This window comes from Xiphophorus couchianus, chromosome 9 (assembly GCF_001444195.1).
Source record: "Xiphophorus couchianus chromosome 9, X_couchianus-1.0, whole genome shotgun sequence".
Classification (NCBI taxonomy): domain Eukaryota; kingdom Metazoa; phylum Chordata; class Actinopteri; order Cyprinodontiformes; family Poeciliidae; genus Xiphophorus; species Xiphophorus couchianus.
This window is the reverse complement of record NC_040236.1, coordinates 14,980,775-15,008,203: the sequence shown is the minus strand read 5'-3', so window position 1 is coordinate 15,008,203 and position 27,429 is coordinate 14,980,775. Positions and strand designations below refer to the sequence as shown.

The 27,429-nt window shown below is 38.8% G+C and overlaps 1 protein-coding gene across 3 annotated transcripts; it reads left to right on the top strand.

The window, feature by feature from the left end:
* Positions 1–26,959, top strand: rxrgb (retinoid X receptor, gamma b). Of its 3 annotated transcripts, none has more exons than XM_028026641.1 (11): positions 1–228; positions 6,493–6,561; positions 18,477–18,712; positions 21,918–22,062; positions 22,225–22,404; positions 23,535–23,713; positions 24,690–24,819; positions 25,179–25,311; positions 25,620–25,711; positions 25,801–25,906; positions 26,434–26,959. In XM_028026641.1, exons 1-11 carry the CDS (start codon positions 198–200, stop codon positions 26,579–26,581), a joined length of 1,449 nt encoding a protein of 482 aa, XP_027882442.1. In that variant the 5' UTR covers positions 1–197; the 3' UTR covers positions 26,582–26,959. The 3 variants fall into 3 exon arrangements, with proteins under 3 accessions (XP_027882442.1, XP_027882443.1, XP_027882444.1); XM_028026642.1 differs by having other exon boundaries at positions 2–228; positions 23,553–23,713; XM_028026643.1 differs by lacking the exon at positions 6,493–6,561 and having other exon boundaries at positions 3–228.
* The last annotated feature ends 470 nt before the right edge of the window (positions 26,960–27,429 follow it).

The following is a 27,429-nucleotide window of genomic DNA, read 5'->3' as shown; positions in this document are numbered from 1 at the left end:
TGCTGTCATTGGGAGAAGCTCTGTTCTGCCGCGCCCCCCTCCCTGGCTGGGGCCCCCGCGCTGAGCTGAGCCGCCTTGCAGAGTTCAGTCGGGCTGGGAGAAAGAGAGAGAGATACAGAGAGAGAGAGAGAGAGAGGAATGCACTGGGATGCGGAGCGGCAACCACTGTAGGAAACCGACGCAACAACTCGCTCACTATGGACAGCAATGATCCATATTTACACCTCAGTAAGTAAAGGCTTGCGCTTTCGGCGGCGGTCTGTGTTCCTATCGACTCTGCTTGTTGCTCGCGTTTTGTTTTGACTCGAGAGAATCGCTTCATGGCGTCTCCTCCGTAGGTCTTGTCCAGCGAAACTGTTCGCGGACTTTAATCGCCTGAGTCCTGCCTGCGAATGTTAGAGTAAGCTGTTGAATAGTAGTTGCGACGCCGAATCCAGAGTTGTTGCCATATTGCATAAAGTCAGGTGATCATGCTTGCGCCCGGTCTGGCAAGGTCAGAGGTTGGCACTTTAATTGCGCTTATGTAATTTATGGCGCTTGTCGCGCGTCTCTTGCTAAACTGTTTGAGACAGAAACACAATTTATTGGTCTGGAACGGTCGTTTGGGTCCGAAGAGGACTGCGTGCAACTGCGCGGAGGAATGTCGGCTTTCTGCAGATAAACAAACTTGGGAGTCCCTTTGAGGTAGCGGAGAGGAGCGTGCGTGCTGGACGCGCCCTGGTCAGCGCTGTGGGCTGCGGGAGCCTCTCCGGAAAACATTGTGATGTGATTTTTTTGTACAGTAAAGCAGCTCTCGGGTCACCCTTTCTGACTTTGCCCTTGAACCAGCTGGTGGCTTTCTCCCGTTACCCCTCAGTGACTGCTTAGGGGATCAGTTTGCAACATGTGGAGTTAGTTATGGCCTACTCTGCTGAGCTCTTCCTAAATAAGACGATTGTCTTTAGTGTTAAACCCCGATCTTTAATAAGCGATTATTGAATCTGACTGAGTCGCCACATGCATCAGCTATCATGTGATGTTTGTTTTCATCCAGAACGACACAGATTGGAGTGCAGCATTTCAAACACAACAACAAGAAAAAGATGACAGTAAAGCAGTAGTTAAATAAGAAGAGGTTGAAGATGAAGTGTTTGAATTTTGTCAGGTTACATTTACAAACTCAATTTTATTTAGATTTGATCGAGTAGACTAAGATGAAGTAGTCTATTATTGTGAAAGGAATTGTATTCGGGAGTTGTTATAACCTTTTAATGACAGCGGGGAAGTCTTTGGGAGAGTATGTGTCCACCAGCTTTGCATTTGCAAAAAAACCCCCAAAAAACATCTATCTGTTTGCCTGTATTGAGCGGCATTTATTCTTCCATTTAAACGTTCCCATGGTACCATCGCCATGCTTCTCCATTGAAATGATGTGATCTGCAGCATTAGCATTCTGTACGTAGGTCGAAAGGTTTTCACCTCAATCAACCAGAGCTCCTTGTTGATACTACATGGCTTGTGTCAATCTGCTGGACTTCTTGTAAATTTCTATCAACAACCACTTTATTCTTGCCACTCTTCCACAAAGACCTGATTTGTGGAGTGCTTGACTAAGGGTTTCCCTGTTGACAGATTATCTCTTCTGAGCTGTGGAGCTTTTTAGCTCCTACCTGTTCTCATGGGCCTCTTCGCTGCTTCTCGGCTCCAATTACTGATTGGAGTCCACCTGATTAGGTGACTTCTGATGATACTGGGTTTATTTAGGGACATCAAAGTAACATTTAAACGCCACATTTGTTAAATTTTTATAAAAAAAAAAATAATAATAATTTCATCTCACAGTCATGCACCGCTTTGTGACCGAGCATTGGATAAAATCCCTTAAGATACATTGAAATTTGTGGTTGCAACAATACAAAATGTGAAAAAGTTGTGAGGTTACATACTTTTTTAAAGCAACTGTAACTGCTGCTGTGTCCTGTTATATCAGGACTACTTAGTGAGGCTGAAAATTGTTTCTGTAATGACGGCAGGTCCTTGGGGAATGACAGAGACATGGATGGGAAAGCATGGAGAGAAGGAAACCCATGGTACAGAAGGAACAGAGCAGGCCCCCCTCAGGGGCTTCACTTATACGCTGTTGTAAGTTTCTGATTAGGCAATAGGACTGTCCCAAGAGTCATGCACTTCAACTGTGTTCAGTTGCTCTACTTCAGATATAGGTCCAATAAATTTCTGTTTTCCCAGTTATAATTCTTTACCTAAAGGGAAATTTGTCAAGATTTGACATTTTGGAGCTTTAAATTCAGCTTTTACCAAAGAATTTGAGTTGAAAAGTTCCCCAATCCCACAATAGTCCCAAACTGAGGTTATTTATGGGTTGAAAATTTCTTCAAAATAAAATAATAAAAGTGAACTTATATTTTAAACACTATACGATGGAGCACAGTACTCATAAAAAAAAAATTTAAAAAAACAGCTGAGAGAACATTTCAAGCCTTTCTTTGTCTCTGTTTTGGCTCAGAACTATGATTTATTACATATTTTTGCATCGACAGCCCACACACTCAGATGCATAATAGAGTCATAAATTGTGCTCATTTTTCGACGCTGTAATGGTCAGCCTTTGTAATCTGTTACAAGCATGAAGCCGAAGGCGTGTGGAGTCAAGAAACAAGTCGGTGATTATGTGGGGATTGTTTTTGTGATCTTCCTCCTCAGTTTTTCCTAGACATGTTATGTTTCAGCAGGTTTTCACACAGGCCTGCCCTGGGCTTTGCAGTTATAGAATCAGCATTTCTCCCCCTCCCCCTCTCTGCGTTTCAGCAATTTTTATTTTTTGTCAGTGGAAGTGATTCTAGACAAGCTAACGAGGACCCTCTTGCTGCTTTTTGACGGTGAGAACTTATTTAGCTCGCAGATCGGGGAAGTCACAGCAGAAAGAAGAACAGGATTGGAAAGTGAAGGGAGCAAATCAACAGGGAAATGAAGGTTGTGGGAGTAGGGGTGGTGAAGGAACAAGTCATCAGAGTTGATGTGAGCTCTCAACACTTGCCAAGGGTCGCTGATTCACCTCTTCATGCACTCAAACAAAAAAACAAAAAGCATATACCCAATAACTTTTTCTGTGCATGCATCATATGCACAAATTTCACTGAAAAAAAAAAAAAAAGTGACGGCATCACATGACCTGAAGAATGTGGGTTGTAGTATGGGAGCTTTAATGCTTAGTCATGCACAAATCCTGCAGAGTGAATAAACCACACAGGTAAGGTAGGTGTGGCTTTCCACAAGTGTTTGCTCAGGCACTCTATAGCTTGAGACCTGCAATTCTTCAGCGCCAACACGTGTACTTGCAGACAGTATATACAATGGGTCATTTTTGTTGTGCTTTTCACTGGGCGTGTGCATTTGTATGTCAGTGTAAAGACTCAGATGTCTTTTTGTGCGTGTACGTGCAGATTGTGAGTTGGGAATAAAGGAAATAAATATGGGGCGTAAGGAGGCCATTCTCTGGGCTAATTGCCAGTAATTAGTCATTAGTGAAGAAGGTCATAGCCATGATTTAATTCCAGCTTTAATCAAGCTGAGAACCTGGAAAGACCCATGGGCTGCGGGAGTATTTTGTCATGAGATGTATTAGACTATTTCTTTGCTAATTATTGTAATAACACACAGATCAGTGTATGGATGCAGATTGTTTTACATCTCTCTGATCTTGTGGGGACTGAGTTTTTAATCACTGAGCAGCTGTGCAGTAGCTTGATTAATGTTTTTAAATGGTTGCAGGTGCTGATTCATAGCCCCAGCTGCTTAAGTGTCTGCAAATGTATTTCTTAAAGGGGAAATGTCAAGCAAAGATACCCAAGCACAGAAATTCTGAGTTTTCTGAAAAACTAAGAGAATCCTGGAATTAAGGTTGGTTTAAAAAAAAAGAAAAGCTGACTCTGAATTAGTAGTTTCACTATGAGTTGTAGCATGCAACTCATAGTTGCCAGCCTGCTTGAGTAGGCTGGAAGTTTATTAAGGTAGAAAAAAAAATATCATGATAATTTGAGAAAGTGCAAAAACAGAAAAGTGAGCTTGACCCTCTCTGTTTTAGCCTATGTAATATTATGTGATATCAGCATAGTTTTGTTTATTTATAGTCTTACTGAAAAACCCTCATAGAAACATCCACACTCCGGCTCCAAAACTCATTTCAGAACCTGTGCAGAGAAAATACTTCAGCGGAAACACACTAAGAAGCTCGGTGGCTTTTGTCATGTTTACAGTGTGCTGATGTTTAATTTTCGGGGTGTTGCAGAAGAAACAGGATGGTTATATTGTTTGGGAGAATGAGGCAAGGTCGCTCTCAGTCTTACCGCCACTTTCATGTACAGTATCTTGATGTAATGTCCCCCCCCCCATACTTCCAACAAGCATGAGCCGGCATGAGACTCTCACGGTATGATGACTTTAGGAAAAATGGCACAGTTTCATTACACAAAAATTTAAAACAACAATGTCTAATGTAATCTATATTATTCTTTTATTCTCTATTACTGAAAACAGAAAAGCAGGAGTTATTACCATGACTCCCAATAACAACATAAGCAACTAGGGAAATATAACACCTGTTAAAGTGAACAGTAGTTTCCAATTATTGGGGTGAATATTGTATATTTTGGCTGTTCTGCTTATTACGGTTACCCGCAAGCCTTTTCATTTAGAAAGAGCTTTTTTTTTTAACAAACCTTCTTTTCTTAATCCTAACCAAGTAGATTAAGCAACAAATAAAATTGTTAAACTCTACATGATACACAATTATGACTTCATTTTTTCAAAAATTCACATCTTAGGAAAGGACAAGAATATAAGGTAATGCTTTCCTCCTGAGGTTACAGAGTGTGCTGATTATAATATTTCTAACTCAGATTTAAGAATAAGGAGTGTAACCTAAATTTAGTAATGCTAATTATCCTCCTCCTGTCTTTGTAATCTGTGTTACATCTCTGATTTCTAATTAGGGTTCTCAGGAGTTGATTTGACATGTTTAATGTGGGCCATGACACACTATCATAACACAGCATGCTTTAAAGAATAAAAAGATTATTGTAATTTCTTTCTGGGCAATTTTTTTTCCGTAATGTCTAAAAGGGTCTCTTCTTTGGCGTTCTCTCTTTTTCATTTGCCTGGCTGCCAAACGACGTTCCTGCCCAACTACTGTCACCGGGAGGATAAGGTTACCGGAGTCTCTCACTCAAGTGATGTGTGGTCAATCGATCCAGTGTCCTACAGGTGTCTCACACAAGAAAACTGTTGCGTCACGCAAAAGATGCACACATATCGGGGAAAGTTTTTCAAGATTACAGGACCGCAGTTGTGTTCATAAGATGAACATTTGATAGGTGGGTAGGATAAATTAAAATCTCTGCCAGCTTCACATTTGTTGGCTTGGGTCATTTTTGTTAATCACATGACGTGCTCGCAATCCAAGACAAATTAAAACTCCTCCTGGAATAGTGAACAAATGACTGATTTCTGTGTTATTAAAACAAGACTCTGTTGAATTGATTCTTTAATAAGGACCATATTGCATACTACTAGCTACAAAGTTTGTATAGGCTCCCTGAGGACTTGCCAGGTATTGTTCCCCATTGCCTTTAAAGGTGTATTTTTGGCCCATGTTTGCATTAAGGTTCTCGCTTTGCGCCACGTTTTCTTGTCCGTCCCACAGCTTCGGCTAAAAGACAATTCCTAACATCCTGGAATGTCATAACACTTATTAAACACACAAACAAACCAACAAAACACTCAAGCAGAACTCACCATGCCATAAGTAATACCATTCAGCACTCATGCTGTTATGTTTATTTTTTTTTTGAGTCGACGGGAGATTTCAGATGCTTGGGGGAAGATAAAAGAGAGAATTCTTGAATGTTTGCTGCCATGTTTTCACCTTCTCAGCCCATTTATGCTCAGTCTGCACATAAAACAAGATATACTACAGAAATGTCCTTGAATTATATATTTAAAAAACCCCCTCTGGTAGCTATCGAGTTTCTCTGCAATGTCTTTACATGATCTCCAGGCTTGATCCCTTTTACGAGGTGGTAATCGGAGTCTTCTCGTTGTTCTGGACTCTTTTAAGTTTGACCCTTGCCTCCCCATACGCTTGACACCCTGGTCATGCCACTGCAACAGGTGTCTCAGCACAGCTACAGAACCATGCACAGAGAGATAGACATGAGTTGAGTGGGTGGTGGAGGAGCTGATTTGTGCAGCAGTCGAACAGCAAACTGTTCCTGTGGGATTGATCTCCGTGGAAGGATAATCTGGGTAATCCTATAACTGGCGCCGGTGGACTCCGCCTCCTTTTTGCTATGCGGTGCCGCACCCCCCTGGCAGCACCAACTTGAAAACAGCTCCTCCTTCTCCACATGGAGCCTTTCCTTTCTATTCTCTCCTAGAAAGTGTGTGATTTGGGATCCGCTGAAGCACAATTTGTTTTTATTTTTTTGTTTGTTTTAGGCATGTGGCACCCTGCCTCTTTACCTGCAACCGGAGGCAGCCCTAGGAGGGAAAGGGGTTGCGGTCACTGTGAGTAGCAGTAACTAGATTTTTTTTTTCTTGTTGTTTTGTGTTTGTACATCTTGAAATAAGTCCTTTCATTTTAATTTAAGTTGCATTTATCATGTCCCACTGTGGATTTTTTATTTATTTATTTTTTTCATGGATCACTTTATATCTACTATTTGTCAGTGAGGATAATTTCCATTGTTGCAACTTAATTTTTTTTAGTGTAAATGTACATAAGCCCACGTTTGTGCTTTTTAAACCATTGAATAATTCTAACCAGTTGTGACAGCTACAAGGCTTTGCTGTTTCCTGCTAGAATTGAGAGCTTGTGACTCACTTGAGGTCTCACATGTGTTCAGCAGGGATGTCACTCAACCTTAAAGGACGCTTCCAGCTCTTTTTGCCTTGTCCTTCACTATCTGTTTAACTCTCAACACTTGTCCCTTCCTATTAACCCCTTTCCATCGGGGTTTGCCTCTGTTGTCCGTCACCCTAGGTCCCTCTATCGGTGCATGTGCATCGCTGCTCATATTTCCTGAGATTGGGGCGGGATGTGCCCGAGTCGACTCACTGAGACGCGCTACACTGTTTGTGAGCATGTGTGATTATATCTGTGAGTAGAGCAGATAACAGAGAGCTATTGTACTCTCAAGTGTCCTTTGAGAGGCGCATCACTCCAGCTAAAAGTGTAAACACAAGGGTGCTCAACGGAGTCTTGAGCGTTAAGTGTGTCCTTGTTGACTGCGGGAGGGCAGATTGTTCTGGCCTCATCTCTGCTGAGAGCACATCTGGACATTTGACAGAGCTTTAAATCCACATCATTCTGAAAGTTGAGGATTATGTTTGGCTTAAATGCACACTGTACCTGTTAGACACTGAAATATTTTCTGCAGTATTTTCAATTTTTACAATAAAAATACTTTACAGTTATTTTTTATATTTCTTATGTTTTGTTTATCTATCCAGTGGAAATTGAATCTGGAAAGGTTTATGCTTCCGTTGCCCTACCCCATGTCAAGAGATTTCATTCATTCATTCATTCATTCATTCATTCATTGTTTTTCTTTTATTAAATATGAGAGAAAGACATCTGACACGGGTAATACTTCATTCTGAGAGATCATAAGGAGTTTTCAGGTCAGAATAAAGTTATAGTTCCTCTAACAAGTACTTTGTCAGCAAGGTGCATTTCTTCACAGTGGGACACTACCAGAAAATCTTCAAAGGAAGACCGCAAACCATGTCATCTGACTTTCTTTCAATCCAAAGGATCAATGCTGAAATTCCTTCTTGTGTTTGGAATCTCCTTCTTTCGGTCCTGATCCACATCTCATGATTATAGCTGATAAATAGACACTTGTGAATCAAGAGCTTTGCTCTCAGGCTCAGATGTTTCTCTTATTTATTTCGCAGTCACACCCAAACATTCAGACAAATCTTCTTAATTTCAGTCACGCTAACTAATGATGAAACTTGAGACAGTATGAGATTTTCCCAGTACGACAGCCTTGAATAAAACATCACAGTATTTAAAGTTAAAACCAAACATTTTCATATCTTTCTTATTTTATATATATTTTTTTGCATTCTGCAACTGCTGGTCAGAAGCAATCAAGGAAAGCCTGAAACATGAAAAAAGCCTTTAATTTTTAAAAATGCAACTCAGTACCAATAGCGGCATTATTTTGAACTCCAGAAAGTGATAACGTAAGCATCTTAAATATGTATTTTTACTGTTGTTAACTTAAATGTTCCCAAAATTATTGACACTCGGTATTTCCTTTGCATTCACAATGCCTGATTAGCGTGGATGTTTTTGGTGTCGCTGTTCATGTGTCATGATTTTTCTTTTTTCTTTTTTACTTGCTGGCAGTATTTCATATGTCCAAACGAAGCACAACTAAATCTGCAGTTTTCTATGTTTCTGGCTGTCACTCTATTTAAGCTGTTGACTGCAGGGATTATATCCTCTAAAACCATAAGTATGTCTGATTTCAGTGTTTGTCTTAAAGCACAGCTGTGCCTCAGTGCAGCATCACAGAGATTGTGTTGGTTGAACCTCTCAGTCTTATGGTTAAATTGTACTTCAGTCTAAGCTTATTTTTCATTGTACCTTACAAAGTAATTAGTTATGTAATGTTTTACTGTCTAGGTTTTGACAAAATGAGTCTTAAACTTCTTTGCATCATTGATTAACACTTGTCTGCAGCTATTGCGTCTGTTGTTTATACCTGCTTCTCACTGGGTTTTTCACTGTAATAAAGGCAAATATTGTATTTTCCAGACCAGATTTGAAGTGCATTTAAATAAGCTTTGTGAGTCGTCTGTCACTGCATTTTCACTGTGTGTTCCATAGGAGCCTTTTATGCATGTTTACTTTTTTCTTCAATTATTCAGTGCAGCCATGATCTTTCTTCTAGCGCAGCTGCTTGGGTTGTCCAGCAGTCAGGCTGCCCTTATTCAAAGGTGCTGGGTCACAGCGTGAGCTTGTGTTCACCTTTCCATGGTCCTCCTGTGTAACAGGGGACGACTACTTCCAGGAACTAATTGGAGTTACCTCATCAGGCAGAGCCACGAGGGCAGATGCTTTGATTTGCACTGAGCCTTTTAGTACGGCTACTTGTTTGCTTTCCGGGACTGCTTGGTCAGCCTGTTCTCTGCTAGCTCTTTTTGTTTAAGCTTCAAACTTTTTTATCACTTGCAAAACAATATTTATCTTGTCCTTGTCTCAGCCCTGGCCTCACAATCGATATGCCGCTTCTGCTTCTGTGTAACGTGTCTCCCTCTGGAAGGTTTTAGTGCGTGTGTTGACGCGAAATGTGTAGAAAAAAGCACAATATGAAATGTGCTTCATATAGATGCAATGAAATATTTATATTTATGTCAAATCTTAAATGTTGCTGAAACTCGGTGTAAGAATTAGGGTTATGGTGTAAGCGTATAAGAATATTTGTTTGAGTTCACCAGAGGGCACATTGTGGGGTCAGAGAAGTTCACCATCTCAATCTCTCGTGTTTTCACAGCCGTCTGACTTTATTGAAAAAAACAAATCACATTTCTTTATGTTCTCTGCATGGTAGGAAGCAAAAAGAGCTTCATCCCGTTAGAAAAGAAATCTGTCACTGACACAGGTGTCCTTAAGGCAAAATTAGACATTTTACTGTTGTATGCAACAACAGAAAACGTCATCATTTTCTCTCCTCTTGGAAATATTTCCTGTCTTGAAAAACACAAAACAGTCACAAACATGTTGTACATTACTTTTCTAACTGTAATTTCCATTGCTAGAATATTGGTACTTTTCTTCTTTAAGTAAAACCAGCTAGGTTAATAACTCACTTTCGCCTTTTTGAGATGAGCCAATCAGGCGCATCATCAGATGACTTTTCTGTCCTTAGTCTGGATCCTAATAAACATGCATTATTATTAGGGATAGGAGTGAATAACAAGTGACATGCATATTTCAAAGATGTGACTGGACTCAACTTCCACAAAACACTTTTTGGTAACTTGCATTTACCCATATCAGATGTGTTTTTCAGTACAGTAGCTTTAAGATTTGCATAACTTTTGGCCTGTCGACCAAAAGCATGTATTTATTGTCCTTGTTTGAGTTTGGAAGAAATCAGATAATGGTTAAGGGAATTTGCTTTGCTTCATATGTAGTAATAATCTTGTATTTCAATAATGTTCTGATAGATTCAACATTACTTCCTCAGTCAAAGAATCTGCATCTCATGTTTAGTTTGTTGTTTTACATGTTTTGTAGTCAATAAAGATCAATCTAAATCAGGCCAGACGTCAAAGAAGAACAGAGTAGATTAACAAAATGTTTTTAAAAACACAAACAAAGAATAAGAGACTGTATACCAAAAATTTAAAACATAAAAAAAAAAAAATTACTGTACACTTACGAAAAAAATACTTGTCAAAAATGACTGGTCAGTGGATCTGCATTTGTTTTTCTTTCTGATACTTTTTTACTCCTAAAAACACATCTGTTTATAATAATATACATAGGCTCTAATCAGTTGACAATTTCACATTTCCACCAAAGAGGTTTGAAGTTTGTGTGGTGGTATGGACGGGAAGTGGGACAGATCCCTCCCCCATCCTTCCATCACACTCTACATCCGTCCATCTCACCAACCATTGCTTCCCTTCCTCTCTGGCTCTCTTCCACTCCTAGCCCCCTTTCCCTCCTCCCAGGGCCTCCCACCTTCTTGACAGCTGGCCTGCTGAGCTGCAGATACTTACTACGGGATAAGAGGATTTAGTGACACAATTGATCAAACATCAACCCCATTTAGGCAGAAAAATAAAATGAATGGTTGAAGTGTGGTATAGTTGTGTTGGCGAATGCAGAGGATTTTACAAAGTTGTAATCTATGCGCACACAGGCTGTGCATTTGAGCACAATGCGGATGGATTCTCAGGGAGGCTATTTCTTAATTACAAGCCCGCTCCGTGTAATGAGCTCCGCAGGCTATCTGTTTGATTACTTTAGGAAGTTCTCTGTTCTTTTGGCTGCAGCACTGTCAACTACAGACCCCCATTTTTCAGACACTCACGTACACACAGTCACTAAATGCAGATACTTATAAGATATATATTAAACAAACTGATGCACATGCTGAGGATTATTTATCTTTGTTAGGGCTAATCTCTCAGACTTTAGGACTTGTGCTCCTGTTCAAGCATAGATTTGCTGCTCCTCGCCCCCAACCTCCCTCCCAACTCTCCAGACAGGAGATATTATTAGTTTGGGGGCTATGGCCTTATTGAGTTACCACACAGTGGATCACTCCAGCCAGTATCAACCCAGTAATTAGCAGAGTGGGAGTTAAAGGGTTTATGGTCTATGATGTGTATCTAAACCTGCTGATTACCAGATTGGTGTAAGGCTTAGTGGCCATTATCCAACATTATTATGTTAATGATTGGTGTCAAAGTAATTTTCTAACAGGAAACAAGATTATCTGATATTGTTTATCTAAAGTTTACAGAAGGTAATTATAAGTCTGCAGCATTCTCTGTTAAATTGATTAACAGTCTTAAACTAGTAGTTGACTAGTAGAAAAAACTAGCCTGTGTTTGTTGCATTTGCTGCTCAGAGCCACTGCGATTTATCGTAAAAGTCGCACATCTAGTCGTCAGATCGAACTGTCATTATTGGTTGCTGATTTTGTTTGTGAGTTGCATGCTCCTCTGCTACAGTCGCTTCTGTGTGACGATAATGCTGCAGGTAGAAAATTCTCGTGAACTTGGTTCGGGAGTTTGGCAACAGGTGACCTTTGACTGGCGACGCCAGCGGTCAAAGGTGCCCTTCTCTGCTCTGTCTGTCTGTTTGCTCTCAGATAGATGCTGGAGCAGGGCAGATTTGTACACAAAGAAAGACAGGAAACTGTGTGGCTTGATTTTGTCTCAGGCTGTTTTTCATTGGATGCCTTTTTAATGTTCTGAAACTTGTTATGAAGACGCTTATTTTTGTAATTTTGTGTAATGGAGGCCAATAATTTCTTAAACTGTGTAAAATGCTTACAATTTTCTGTCAAGTTTTCATAAAATTACACATTTTACATTTCAAATTGCTTGACTACTAACCTCTGACAAGATTTAAATAAATTTAGATTTAACATTCAACTTTCATGGTGATGATATACACCTGTACTTATGGAAGAGTCACAATGCAGGTTATTTCAGGATAAGACCTTTTGAGTGGCAGTGGGGAAATTTATGCTTCATTGGATGGCTTTGTTGGCCCTTCTTCCTCACACACTGTAATACATACACACCTTCACCTTTCGAAGCATGCTCACCTCTCCAGTCATTCCCTTTCGGGCATCCTGCCAGCTGGTCACCCATGTGTTTTGGTTCCCCAGGGTGTGTAGCTCATGACTGCTGGAAGGTTTGCGTTAGGAACCATGGTTTATGTGTATGAAGTGTGGCTCTTGTGTTGCAATGTACAGCAGTAGCAAACAGAAGCAAGTTCTTGCTGATACGTTTTGACAAGTATCTCATTGCTCAGTGTCTGAAAGCCATCGGCACAGTAAGTGGACATTTATAAATATGTCTAAGTGTGGTTCATCAGAGTTAGGAATCAGCTGAGAAAATAGTTAATAGGCAAAGGCATCATTGTGTTTCTCTTGGTGTGATAACTTTGAGGTAAAAATACAACTATTTTACACATTTCACACACATATTTACTGGCTCTCTGTAGAGGAAACGTACTGATAATAAACCAGCTACATCTAATCAGCAATTTGCAGTTTTAATAAGACTTTTAAATTAGAAGGAATGATGGGTGGCACTCTGACAATCTCCAAACAATAGGTCTTCATTTCTTTTGTGACTGGAAATATTTCCAAACAAGTTTCTGGGTAAAATGAAGAGGAAAGGTCCACCTAAAATAGTCATAAAAAAGACGATTGAAAGATGTTTTTAGTGTATTTACTTTAAAAAATGCTGCTATATTTCTATGTATACTTTTTTAAATGTGTTCTTTTAAGCTTTAAAAGTCATGCATTTAAATTTTTTACATGGTACAATAAGAGGCTGTTGTGTACAACTGTATCTGTTTTTGAACCTAGAGTTTAAACTCAGTTTACTGGTGAAAGTCTTTAAAATGCTTGACCTAAAGGAGGGTTGTTTCCTCTTTTCATTTGTGGACATCTTCCTTTTTCTGTTAAATTAGTGACCTTCACACATCACTCAGACTTACTGATGAATATGACAAAAGGAGCCATTGTGCCTGGATTAGCAGGTGCAGAAATTAATAGTGAATTAATAGAATCTATCTGTTTAGGTTTAGGTTCATTCAAGAGGCATGAGACTGTTATTGGGATATTATAAGCTATATATTTTTATTAGTGACAGCTCGTATTCCTAATAAGTGTAACCATATGAGAAAAGTCTAAGAGTTCCCAGAACCTCCTTCACAAAGTCATCTTCTCTGAAAACTATCACTGCAGTTTTAGAGTTGCATTTTCTTATATGTGACAAAGAAAGTTGATCAAACATTTATTCAGTAAAAAGAAATATACAATAATATGAAACAGTTTTATTTTTTGTTTTTGCTAAATCACAGGTGCTCTCCCTCTCTTCTGTTTCTCTAGGATATAAAAATAATATTATACAAATGCCTATTTCTTAGACACTTCAAAACAGGAACAACCAAAATATATGTCATTTAACCATTTAGGTAAGGTGGACATGTGGAGAGAATCACAAGTCAATGTGAAGACCGGAAAATGTTTTCTTGCTTATAGTTGCCGATATTTAGTCTGAGCAATAGTTAAAACAACTGGAACTGAGACAGATAACCCTGCTCAAAACTTCAATATTTTCAGTAACATAAAGCAATATTTTTAGCTGAGATTATATCCCCCCCCCATATATATATATATATATATATATATATATATATATATATATACACACATATATATATGTATATATATATACACACATCTATATATATATATATATATATATATATATATATCTTTCATCTTTATCAGACTGTTATAATTGCTATGCTATGTTTTCCAAATGTTTGTTGTGACTGCTGCCCTTTTGTCATATTGTCTGCTTACCAGACAAGATGTTTGTGAACCCGAGGGGAGTCTGCCATGCACATAAAGCGAGAGGTCAGTGCACAGAATCAGACACAGTACATGCTGTACAGTGGTCACCTATTATGTAATCTTGTTGACTGGCTCCACATGCACTCCAAAGTGAGGGAACACTCCCACTATTGTTAAATTTTATTATTCTATTTTTCTGTAAAATTTTACTTTAAAGCTCAACATATTTCCTAGAATTCTTTTTCTTCCAGTCTTTTTCTGAGGTTAGAGGAAGAGACACTTCTGCATTTTTATCTACAAGGCATCATTGATTGTAGAGTTAGAGAAAGTGAGCAAGTAAAAAACGGGTGGAGGCCATAGTCTCAGTCCTAAACAGGAAGTTGTGCAATACCTGTAGCTCGGCAAACAGAGAGGGACTGAATGGCCAGCTGTGTTCATTAAGTGTCTGTACAAAAAACTATGCTGCATCCAGCCAGGGAGGCAGCAGCCAAACATTATGACACTCCTCACATTACTAGGACTTTCCGTTTCCTTTAAAACGATGTTATTGTCTGAAAAATAAAGTGGGAAAAAACCTGATGGGGCCTCTATTGCTGCCAGAGGTTAAGTATTGGGACAGGATTTCAAAATGTTTGCAAAATAACAAGCAATTTGTTTCATTGGTGGCTTTCAAAATGCTAAGAAACTGAAGTCACAACATTGGGAAACAAAACACACAAAAAAACATTGTCATTTTGAAAAAAGAACAGTTTTTAAGGTTTTTTTTCTCAGAATTGGATAAATTAAAGTCATTTAGAGTGGAGTGTTTGGAACAACTGCTGCCTCTGGGCAACAAAAGCTTTTTGTGCTTGCATTCCCTCCAGATCAAATAAAACAGCAAAAAAAGATGGAAAAAGAATAATAGCTTTCCAACTACCTAAAATTTATACAGGTAAGTAACTGCCAATGACTCAAGTCAAGGTCAGAAACCATTTAAGTGTCAAGTTTAGTTAATATGATTCAAGGCACAGACTGTTTCTCAAATGGGGCATTTTAAACATTTATAATAAAAAAGAAACGTACAGGTTTTGAACGGGACCTGGAGCAAGGACAAAAATAGCAGGCGTATAAACGGAAGGCTCAAGTACTGAACAATGAAAAATCAGCAGCTTGTACACTGAGAGCAGAGTAGTAAAGAGAGCCAGATAAACTAATCCAGGGAAATATGGTACAGCTGTGGCAAGGAGAATGCAGATGAGAGCAAACTGAACAAAGACTCAAAGTTCTAGAAACAAAAAGGAGAAAATGCCTGACAATAATGTATAAGAAAATCTACATTTATATATACAAGAAACATGTCTCCAGAATAAATTGGTAAATTAAACCCAAAGCAATGAACTACTGTGGCAACACCTTAACAATGTCAACAAACACAGAGAGATTACTTAAATATGGCAAGACCACAAGAAAATGTGCAAACATAAAAATCAAAACACCCAAGGAACATGACACATTGAATTCTTTAATTGTGGAAATTGCTTCTGCTTAACTTCTTAATAATAACACCTCTTAGTAATTTTGTAAATAATTTATGACGTCAAGAAACAAAGGTCTTGTTTAGAACTGTAGATAATCTCATTGCGTATTGCTTTCTTTCCACAATGAAACACAGTGGATGGAGATCTAAGGAGTTGGAGTTTTCTTGCAAAGAGCAAGTCTTTTCCATGTCACATAAGAGCCTTCCTCACTTTTAGAACATTTGTTGTATTTTGACTCAGCATGCCTACTTGTAACAGTGCTGCAGAACAAAACAAAGATTGTCGCAGAATTCAAGTCCGAGATGCTGTTGATCGTGTTTTTTGCTATCACACTCCCACATCCTAACACATGAGACACGAGAATGTGACATTTAAATATGACCTTTGGCACTGCGCCCATTATCACACTGAGTGTGTGTGGGTGTGTGTGTGTGTCAGTGTGTTTGGTGGTAGAAGGCAGTGACACAAAGGCAGCAGCTTATGCAGTCTGATCCAAATGTTTACATGCTTACAATAGACATGTCATTGTTCATCAGTAACATTTTGCTTTAGGCAACTCGGTTTTATTCTTTTTTTTTTTTTTCTCTGAGTCAACAACATCAGCCTAGATAGTTGTTGCTGCATTTGGATAGCCTGTGGCCAGTGTGTAGTTTTGTGTGTGGTACACAGTCGTACATATTTTACATGTAAATTGTTATTTGGTGAAAGTTGTGTGGCTCTCAGCTACGACACATGCATGAAATTACACTGTATGCCCTGTTAACCAGCTGACTGACAGCTTTTCTAAGTAGGTCATCTATGTAAATGCCAGCCTGTCAGTTTATATCAATGGATGGGCATAGTCAGCGCCCTGTGACCGAAATCAGGTGGGCTTCAAACAGTATAGTCATGCACAGCGAACATTGATATCACATAAACAAATGGCTTCTTTCGTTAACATGATCTCAGCTGACTTTAATCTTTTTTCCCCCCCATACAACCACAATTCATTTGAAGATCTTTGTAGTTAATCACAGAATTTGCAGCGTTATCATGAAAGACTATGTGTGTTAATCATCTGTCTTGATCTAGAACATTTAGTTCTTCCAGCTAATCACATAAGTTGTTTAGAATACCTGAGTCAAATGGACATGTGGCACCCTGCACATTTGTCGGCACATCTGATAAAGATGTGTAAACAGCCCTAAAATTATTACATAGTGTTACATTAATTTACAGATAAACTTGGAAATAGCTATGTAAGTGTCTGGGAATATATTAGGTATGAACAAACCTGACAACCATTCTCAATTAAATGATGTCAGCATTTAGCCTCATTACACTAATGTAAGCAACTTTATTGTAAATGTGTTATTTGAGTGTGAAATATTTAATTAAGACATTTAATGTGAAGATTTTTTAGAAATTAGAATTGTTTTATTATTGTGGTTATTATACAGTATTCTGCGGTAGATTGGTAATGTTTTCACATTAACAATCTGATATATTATGTGACTGTAATAAAATTGTATGTATTTTAAAACTTTTGTGTGGACGCTTTTGTCAGGGTTACCAATAATAATATTTAGGTGTCAAATTGTGACCCAGAAAAAACTTAACATAACTGGACCCAGAATGTTGAAATGAGATGAGATGAGCTAATTCACATGATAGCCTGCTGATTGACTAATGTTTATACTAATATTTAGCAATATCAATTATTTTTTAAGGTTTATTGTCTTCATATTCAAAAAGTACAGCTATGTCAAATGACATATTGATTTTGAGCCCCAGTATGTACGTCCCAATCGCCATGGCAACATAACGATGGCAGGAGAAAGCATGGAAACATTTTTTAGTAGGATAACATATTTAAAGTTTTATGTCAATTATATATATCATCCAATTGAACAGACTTAGTTTAGAAAGGACATTGTGTAATAATAAAGAAATTATCAGAGCAATTTTCAGTAATATAATTATAAAGACATATTTTTGATGATATCATTAAGCCCTGTATTAATGTAATCACTTTAAGATTTTCTTTGAAAATCTGTCTGTAGGTTAATGTATGTTCTGGTGTCAAACTACTTGAGGGCTGGCGTCCCGCAGCTTTTAGATGTGTCTTTGTGTCAACATGCCTGAATCACATAATTAGGTCATTTTCAGGACTCTTGAGTGCATAAGGAGGTAATTCAGTCCTTTGATTCAGGTATGTTAACCCTGGAACACATTGAAAGTTGTAGGACCCCTGCTCTTGAGGACTGGCGTGTTTGTTCTGTAATTGCGCTGCTCATGGTGGCAGCAAGTTGGAGTATCTTTGTTATGTTAGTTTGAATTTATTTTCTTTGTAAACTTTTGTTTATAATTTTTTTTGGTAGAGGTGTTGATATTTTGGACATAGTCCTTCTGGTTTTGGATGCTAGTTTTTTAAAAATCTTCTGACAGTTGTTTTAATGTGTAACCATGGGAACAAGGTATTGTTTTCACAACTGGGATCATTGTTTTTAGTATCTTTCAGCTTATTGTTTTGGTTGTAAGTCTGTTAAATCTTTTCCTTTTAAAGACTATCATAAACCTGCAGAAAGCCAACTGTTCAACCAGATGACAGATAAGCTGGTGGATCGTTTAGGAGCTCAGAAGAAAGATATTTTCCTCATGAGTCGGCGGAAACCTTAATGGGTTATAAACTATGTGTAAATATTAGACTTTGATTCATCATTTGGAAGGAAACTGGAGTCTGATTGAGTTATGAGTAACACAGTGCATCTGTTTCAATAAGTAATTCATGAGGTCAAAGTTTGTAGAGTTAAGTAGGTTGCTCAGTCACTCACTACACTTCTATCTTATCCAGACTCGGCAGGGCCAATGAGTGCAGGCCACGGTCATCCCCCTTCCATGGCTGGCATGGTGGGACATCCCTCAGTCATCAGCACCTCCAGGCCCCTACCGTCCCCCATGTCCACCCTGGGCTCGCCGATGAACGGCCTGGCATCACCTTATCCCGTCATCACGTCGTCACTGGGATCACCCTCCGTACCCCTCCAGTCTACTCCCAACATGAACTTTGGACCAATCAGCAGTCCACAGGTGAGAAATGAATGGGTGTAAGCAAGAGACTGAAATGTTTCAAAAAGTAGCATATATATTTTTGAAAGGTTCTATGTGGTTTGTTTTTCTGCCCTTTAAACTGTTTAAAGTTGCCCTTGCTGCTTGACAACATTTTGAGTCTGAAAACAAAGCACTTAGAGAACTTAACATGCTTAACTCTTGATCATGTGTCTTTCATTTGTGGAATATCTTACAGCAGATCAGAGGCTGATATATGGGTCTCTCCACTAGCTCTCAGGCACTCCTCTTTCTCCTTAACCTTTCTGTTGACCTTTAAACTTCTTGCCCTAAAGGTCATCTCTGAGTTTTGAAGTACTGCTGTGATGCAGAGTGGCAGTCCCTCCTTACCTGCAGAGAAAAACCTGACACTCAGCATTACACTTCATACATATTTTCATATTAGAAGAAGTAATTTAGATAGTCAAGTCTGCCTTACAAAACATATATATACTGCATAAACTTTCATATGTTTTATGTTAGAATCAGAAACTTCACTGTAGAACCATCCTTTTCTGCAATTACAACAGCAAAATAATTGGAAGTGAACAGGACTGAACTATGCAAAGTAGCTCAGATCAGACAGTGGACATTTGGTCTCAACTTCAAATATGCCATTCCAGTAACATATGTTTTAATCTAAAACATAATTTAAATCTGGCTGTATGTTTAGAGTCAAAGTGCTTGATTTGCAGATCATAATGGAGTCTGCCCCCTTTAAAGCCCATATAAACCTATCCTAAATGAAGCAATGTGCTCTTGTTTTGAGTAAAGAATATATGATCCATCAATAATCCATACTAAAAGCTTGTAGTCCTTATCTACAGTGGTTTACTGTTTTTTTTTAAAGCAGCATCCTGTCTGTACAACACCGCTGAAAAGGTTTACTTTTTTTAGTCTTTGTGATATTAATTATTTGTGACAACACCATTGCATGCTAAAGAAGAATCGCTGTTCACCACTGACTCACCGATGAGCGAGTATGGAGGAGCTGATGTTTCATTTAAGTATGACTATCTGCCTCTGGGCCACCCGCACTGAGAGAGGGTGACAGATGCATGGAAAACCAGCGCTCTCTGAGAACATAAGGGAAAACTAACATGAAGGAAAACCTCTGGTAACCTTTAGAGGTCTGAAATACCCAGGCCCAGTTGGCCATCAGAGGATCTACAGAGTGCATGTTGTAAATAAGTGATAGGAAGAGCTAGAGGTGACTTTGGGGGGATTATCCATATGTCATTCTCAGCTAAATATATAGGTCAGAGGCATGCCTCTCTCCAGTTGTTTTGCAGATGTTTGCAAGTTAACAAACATGAGCATGGGAGACAAATGTGCATTCTGCAGGGTTGTTGCCGACGGCCCAAGGTCAAAGGGCAGGATGTCGATAGAAGGCTGAAAAAATGCAGGAGCCAAAAGCTTCCACTGTCTTGAAAGTGATTGTGTAAAAACTTCAATTTCTCATGGATTGATGTCCTTGTTAACCTTGTTGAAGTTTAAGTTTGTTATTGCACACCATGATGTGAGAGCCTGGAGCCAGACTTGTCACTGACAGTGCTGCGACAAAAGTATCTGCCCCTTTACAGATGTGTTTTTGCTTTTAATAGTAACAGATCACAAAACAACATTTATTGTCAGACAAAGATAACCTGAGTATAGACAAAAAGAAGTTAAACAAAATGATGAAATACACCTGGAAAATTCTGTATTTTTAAAACATATGCTGCCGTTTTTTTCCCCCACAATCAAGTAACTATGTTACCTTAAATTGTTGTAAAAACAGCTCAAAAGAAAGTGGTGCTCACTGGAGCTGCAGCTCGGATATGGCCTGCAGCTCCAAGGCAGAGTTTTGGGTAAATACGGGCCACATTGTAGTAGCTGGCATTAAGGCACCCACAAATGGCTTTGGTTTTGCTTTTATAGTTTTGCATAATGCCTTGATGATTTATCACAAAAGAAGCAATGTCAACATCTCAAGCACTGCAGGCCTCAACTGCCTCATCTATGGTCTGGGTACATGATTCAACAATAAAAAGGTGATGGGGCAAAAATTACTTCCATTGGAGAGTTTCAGGGTGAAAATCACCAACATGAGACTTAAAAAAATCTATGCTCTAGCAAACAAAAGTAAAACATTTTGGACATCTGACATATTTGGCATAGAAATGCATTTCTGAATGCAATGAAAACTATGAAATCAGGTTGCTAACAGAAAATCCTGAAGGAAACTGTTGTGATCTTAAGGACACACACACTTAGGCCAGTCAGCAGAAAATGAACTAGCTCGAAAAGAAAACCTTGAAACTACCTAGTCAAAGTCTATACTTAATGCTGGTAGATGTTGTGACATGGACCTTAAACAGGCTGTTTGTTCTTGAAATCCCTCTGATGTGGTGGAAAAAACCCCCGTTCCACAAAGAATTGACTGAAAATCTACTAAAGACTTGTTGGCAGTTACTGTAAACAGGAGTTGAGTAGCACAACCAGTTGTTCAATTTAAAAGGAAATACGTTTCACACAGCTTTAGAATGGTGTGGGTAATTTTATGTCCCTTAATATTTTAGCTTATCATTTGCAATCTGCATTGTGTAGTTATACAGGTTGTTTAGTTGGTTTTATCAAGCATTTGTTCAATAATCTGAAACCAGCAAGTGTAGCAAAAACCAAAGAAATCTGTCAGGCAGAAAATATTTTTATTTTACAAAAATGTACATCAGTTAAAATGCGAATCTTTGGGAAACTAGTGAAGCCATTTCTGACTGTAGTGTACACAGTATATTTAAATAGCTTTAAAAAGGAAATTCTGTCTGAGTGCCCTCTGCTGTTGTTTTTGAGTACGGCAGCACCCATGTGTATTCCCCTCTCCCACGCCTCCTTCAAGTACACACGCTCAAAAAAAAACAAAAAAAAAACTTGTATGACAAGTCTCAGAAAGCGGATTCAGCCCCTCCCTCTGACCAAGCATGTGATCGTTTGCTGAGACACTTTCACAATAAAGTGAGTGGGTGGGGAAAGGGAAAAAAAAGTGATCTAGCAGAAGGCAGAAAAAAAAACAGAAAGGGGAAGGGAGATACTGTCATGAGACTGCTGAACTCCTTTCGCTTCCTCTGTACTTCCTCCCTTGCTCTGTTTTGCTCAGCTCCAGCCTCACAACTCTTTATTTTATCCTCTGTCTTCCTGCCATCCTCAGATGAACTCAATGAACAATGTTAGCAGTTCGGAGGACATCAAGCCTCCACCGGGCCTGCAGTCTCTGGGAAACATCAACTACCAATGTACGAGCCCGGGGGGGATGTCAAAGCACATCTGTGCTATCTGCGGGGATCGCTCTTCAGGTAACATTTGAGGGTGAACCAAGCATTGCCAAGAATCCTCTCAAGTTTTGTTCTGTTTTTCTCCAGCTGTAATTATCTAGACCTTGAGATGTTCTCCCAAAAAAGATTTACAGATTTTGTGGTTTCGGAGCAGGTTTGACGGGTTGGATTTATGTCACACAGGAAAGCACTATGGTGTGTACAGCTGCGAAGGCTGCAAAGGCTTTTTCAAGCGCACGGTCCGTAAAGATCTCACCTACACGTGTCGAGACAACAAAGAGTGCCTGATAGACAAGCGCCAGCGGAACCGCTGCCAGTACTGCCGCTATCAGAAGTGCCTGGCCATGGGCATGAAGAGAGAAGGTGAGCCTGTGTAATCTTTTTAATTCACACTAAACAGGTTTTGCTTTTACAATTCTGATCATTTGTGAGTCTTATTTTCTGTTTGAACACATAAACAGGTTCAAACAGCAGGTGTGGATGATATCTGATTATTGATTTGAAGCTTTTTTTTAATCCTAGATAAACCAACCGATCTTCAGTTTTAAACAATTATGGAAATGATATATGTTATTAGAAACAACATAAAGCAGATTAAGTGGGTTTTTAGTGGCTCTATATGGATTTGATATAATCTCTTACTTGAAGTTGTCAAGGTTTTAACTAAGACAAGTCCATACTTCACAATTTTAATTGTTGGAGGTCCAACTACAGAGCCTTTTAAAAGGGTTCTGTTAAAACAGGAGTTTTTTTTGAATGAGCCTATAGTACATCATTTCCTAACTTTAATATGAACTATGGCCTATATCCTGTGTTATTACCTATTTTTTTTAATAACTTGGCTATTATTCTGTTGATCCTTAAACAAAAATGTTGTTTGACCACATCATGATTCAGTTTCACAGTTCGGTCTTCTTGAGCTCACACACTTTATCAGTTATAGTAAATTTGTTGAAATATGCTGAAGTTCAGCTGTCCTGATCCCAAAGTCATACATATAGTGAAATTACTATAGATCAACTTACACCCAAAACTTTTAAACATTTGCTGAAAAGCCAAAGATGAAGAAGGATTGTATGTATTCAAATCAATAAAAAAATAGCATTTTCATCATTGGAATAGCTTTGAAATTGCCAAGACAGAATCAAGAACTAAATCTGACAGCAAATATGTAGGGCTGTGGACAGGAGATGTTCTCACAATTTGACAGATCTGAATGAAGTCTCCAAGGCAGAGTGGTCAAATATTAACACTTCAGGATGTGGGATGCTGATAAATTCCCTCCAAAGTAGACTAGGTGGTTAAAAATAAATCAGTAGGTGCTTCAACAAAGTGCAAAAGTCATGTTCAGTAAACTAGAATATGCGTTATTATGAGGCCAGTTTGTCTGATTCAAAGTACCGTCAGGCATTCAACACACTTTTTCATAAGCTCACATATCTGTATTAAAAAGCTTGAACTTAAATGGATGTTTTGTGTGTGTCCATGTTTGGGTGTGGGCGTGTGTGCAGCCGTGCAGGAAGAGAGGCAGCGCGGGAAGGAGCGCGGCGAGAACGAGGTGGAATCCACCAGCAGTTTCAACGACGACATGCCGGTGGAAAAGATCCTGGATGCTGAGCTGGCTGTGGAGCCCAAAACGGAGACGTACAGCGATGGCAGCCCCGGAAACTCGGTAAGGATCTAAGTCACACAGATAGTTGCCTTTTGTTATGAGACTAATTAATACAAAGCTCCTATTTCCATAATATGTGCTGTATCCATCTAATGGTATGAATAATCTGAGGAGGAAGCGACATGTATTGCAGATTATGAAGCTAAACAAAAAGAACCCGACCAGTCCAAGTAGAAATGAGTTTAGAAGGGAATCTATTAACACTGATAAAGGATTGTTGATGAGTTAATCAAAGGTTAGTCAGGTTAAGCAGCTTGAGAGACTAAATCCAATTTAGACTTACGGATGTTATAGTCTTTACTCCGAAGTCAGATTCAAATATCTTACAGAAAAAAAAGTCAAATGCATTGATGCTTTGGAGGATATCACTTCCCATTTTGCACACTTAGAGAAAAATTATGTTGATCAGTCTTTGCAAAGTAACTTAAACTCTGTCACACTGAATAAAGAGATTCTTTGCAGATCTAGCTGCTTATCGATGGCTGTTTCCCAGCTGGAAGGTTAAACGCATTTGAAAAGCTTGGAATATGGGATTATAACCTAACCCTGTTTAAAACTTCTCCACAACTTTTTCCTCGACCCGTCTGCCCTGTGTACATTTTTTAAACTATTTGGCCTTTTCCTTCCATTTTTAAGTAGGTGCTGTTTGTGTTTAATCATCACGTAAACTGTTGCAGATCATAGTTGAACCGAGGCAAAATGTAAAAAAAACACAAAAAAACAAGATGTGGATACTTTTACAAGGCGCTGTTTTATTAAAAATTATTATGGAAAGTTTCTTTTCAAATTGAAGACTATTTCAAGAGTCTCGAGTCATGAAAGGAAACTGCTGGTTTACAAAGTAACTAAACATAGCAACAGCCGCACCTGCTCACTGACTATGGTCACTGTGACTTTATGAGTCACACTGCAGGAGCTCACAAGTTAAGGTATTAACTGCATTGTGTGGGCCTCCTTCCTCCATGTTTCTCTCCAGACCAACGACCCCGTCACTAATATCTGTCAAGCAGCAGACAAGCAGCTCTTCACCTTGGTGGAATGGGCCAAAAGGATCCCACACTTCTCTGAGCTCCCTCTGGACGACCAGGTCATCCTGCTTCGAGCAGGTACGCACACTTATTCAGCCTCAGCTGCACAGAAAAATAAACACGTGAAACCAGTCAAAACATTTTAAAAAGACACACACACACACACACACACACACACACGCCTACACACTCGACACATTTTTGAAACCTGGTTTTATAGAGCAGTGAAACCAAATATAACTGGAATATTTGCTAAGTCCCACTAGTGCAGTTTGCAGTATCAGCTACACTGACCCCTACTGGCGGGAGAGCTTGCACACATGCCATGAATAAAGGGAATCACAGAAAAGAAATAAGAAAAAAGCAACCAATCTTGCTAAAAATGTAATGCATAATATGGTCAATATGTCTTTATTTATATTTATTTTTTTGTCCAGGTTGGAATGAGCTGCTCATTGCCTCTTTCTCGCATCGCTCAGTCACAGTTAAAGACGGCATCCTGTTGGCTACAGGTCTACACGTGCACAGAAGTAGCGCCCACAGTGCAGGAGTGGGATCCATCTTCGACAGGTAAGAGACCCTCAGAAAGTACTTCAGAAATAAGGGTACATTATTTTGCGCTAAAAAGTCCAAAATGTTCTAAAGACTTCAGAAAATCATTTGAAATTTCGGTCTGGAAACATATGGAAATTGAAAATCTGTCAAAACCCTGTGGAGGCTTTTCTAGCTTAAAATGTTTATATCAAAGATGCAAACTCCAAAGAGTCTCACAGGAATGGCCTAAAACAATTAAGTTAAAATTTACATTGTGTGTTTTTATGGAACACTCGTTTTAAAAGACTTTTTTGTCCTGATAACATAAAAATCTTTGACTGCAGAGTCCTCACAGAGTTGGTATCCAAAATGAAAGACATGCAGATGGATAAGACAGAGCTGGGCTGCCTGCGAGCCATCGTTCTATTCAACCCAGGTCAGTATGGGCAGGACTCGAATACAGCGGCATGTTGCACCTTTCAGTACTGCACTGGACATATGCATATGTTGGATTGTGTGTTTTAGATGCAAAAGGTTTGTCAAACCCATCAGAGGTGGAGGCGCTAAGAGAAAAAGTCTACGCTTCATTGGAGTCGTATACAAAACAGAAGTACCCCGACCAGCCTGGCAGGTGGGAAATGTTACACTCACACTATAGTCGGAGGGTTGCAGTTATTGCACTGTGCATATTATAATCAGGAGACATGAAATGTTTCAGCCAGTTAAATAGAAGCCATCAGGAGGACGGCATACCCACTTTCCAGTTGATGGTTTTATATTATGAATGCATTTAACTGTAAAGTAAAGTGTAAGTAAGACATTAGATATTTTTTGAGAACGTTGTTTTAAACAGTATTTACACTATCTCTTCTATATTTTACTATGTTACAGCCACAGACTTTATTTCATCGTGTTGGAGTTTAATGTCATTGATCACTATAAAATAGTTTGTGGTAATAGCACCTTTTAAACAATTTTAACAATATTTGTGCTGGAATGTAGCCTCCCTCGATGGGTTCTGCCCAAAACGTATTGGTATATCTCAAACAGCTTTTTGCCTGAAGAGCAGGATTTTTTTCCTCATTGCCACTTAGGTGACATCTTAAGATAATTTTTTTTAACTAGATTTTTATTTACTTATTTTTTAATCATTTGCAGGTTCGCCAAACTGCTCCTGCGCCTGCCAGCTCTGCGCTCCATCGGTCTCAAGTGTTTGGAGCATCTGTTCTTCTTTAAACTAATCGGGGACACGCCCATTGACACTTTCCTGATGGAGATGCTGGAGGCTCCGCATCAGATCACATGACACCAGTCCTCCACTCCCCTTCCCTGTAAATACCCCCAACTTGTGAGCGATGTGAAGATGGATGGAGAAAAAAGAGACTTGATCGAAACTGTTAAACTGTTTTCTACCAAGTAAAGCAATGTGATTAAAATAACAGTGATATTTTCCAGTTGTTTGGATGAGTATCCTATATGCACACAGATTCTGATAGATTTGGTAACAGATTTTGTAAATAGATGATTTGTTGTATTTGTTTTAAAAGCATCCCAATGCAAATTACAGAGGAATAATTTTATTCTAAGAGAGAGAAGAAAAAAAACAAACAACAAAAAAAACATTTCATAAAAGAACACGTTTAAAGCTTCTTACAGAATAAAGTTATTTAAAATGTGAGTAAAATGTGTTGTTTATTCTGTAGTTTTTTTTTACTCAGATTTCCGAATGAAAAGAGAAAAACTGAATCTGGTTACACCTTTACGTTTCCAAGCTTCGTCCACGAGAGGGCGCCAATAAAGTGCCTCACAGTATTTGGGACGGTGTGTGTGGGGGTGTGTGTGTGGATCTTTTCTAGCTTCGTGGTTCAGCTGCAGAACTTCAAAGGACAGTTAGAGACAGTTTTTATTATTACCGTTTTTCTTGGCATTCTGTCTTTCAGTAATTTTGAATGGCAAATTTAAATAAATTGATATAAGCAATACCCACGTTTTTTACATAAAATATTAGAAGATTATGATGCTGATTATAAAGGGTTCCAAAACGTGCAACACAATTCACTCTTACTCCAATGGCTGCATTTAATTATGCATAACTCGTTCAGTCCCCTCCAATGGCTTATTGGAACATTTTCTCAGCTGATTGAGTCCAGCCTC

Coding starts and splice junctions, on each gene's coding strand:
- rxrgb (XM_028026641.1), top strand. CDS start 198: ATGGACAGCAATGATCCATATTTACACCTCA. Junction 6,562..18,476: donor GGAAAGGGGTTGCGGTCACT/GTGAGTAGCAGT, acceptor TATCTTATCCAG/ACTCGGCAGGGCCAATGAGT. Junction 25,712..25,800: donor CATCGTTCTATTCAACCCAG/GTCAGTATGGGC, acceptor TGTGTGTTTTAG/ATGCAAAAGGTTTGTCAAAC.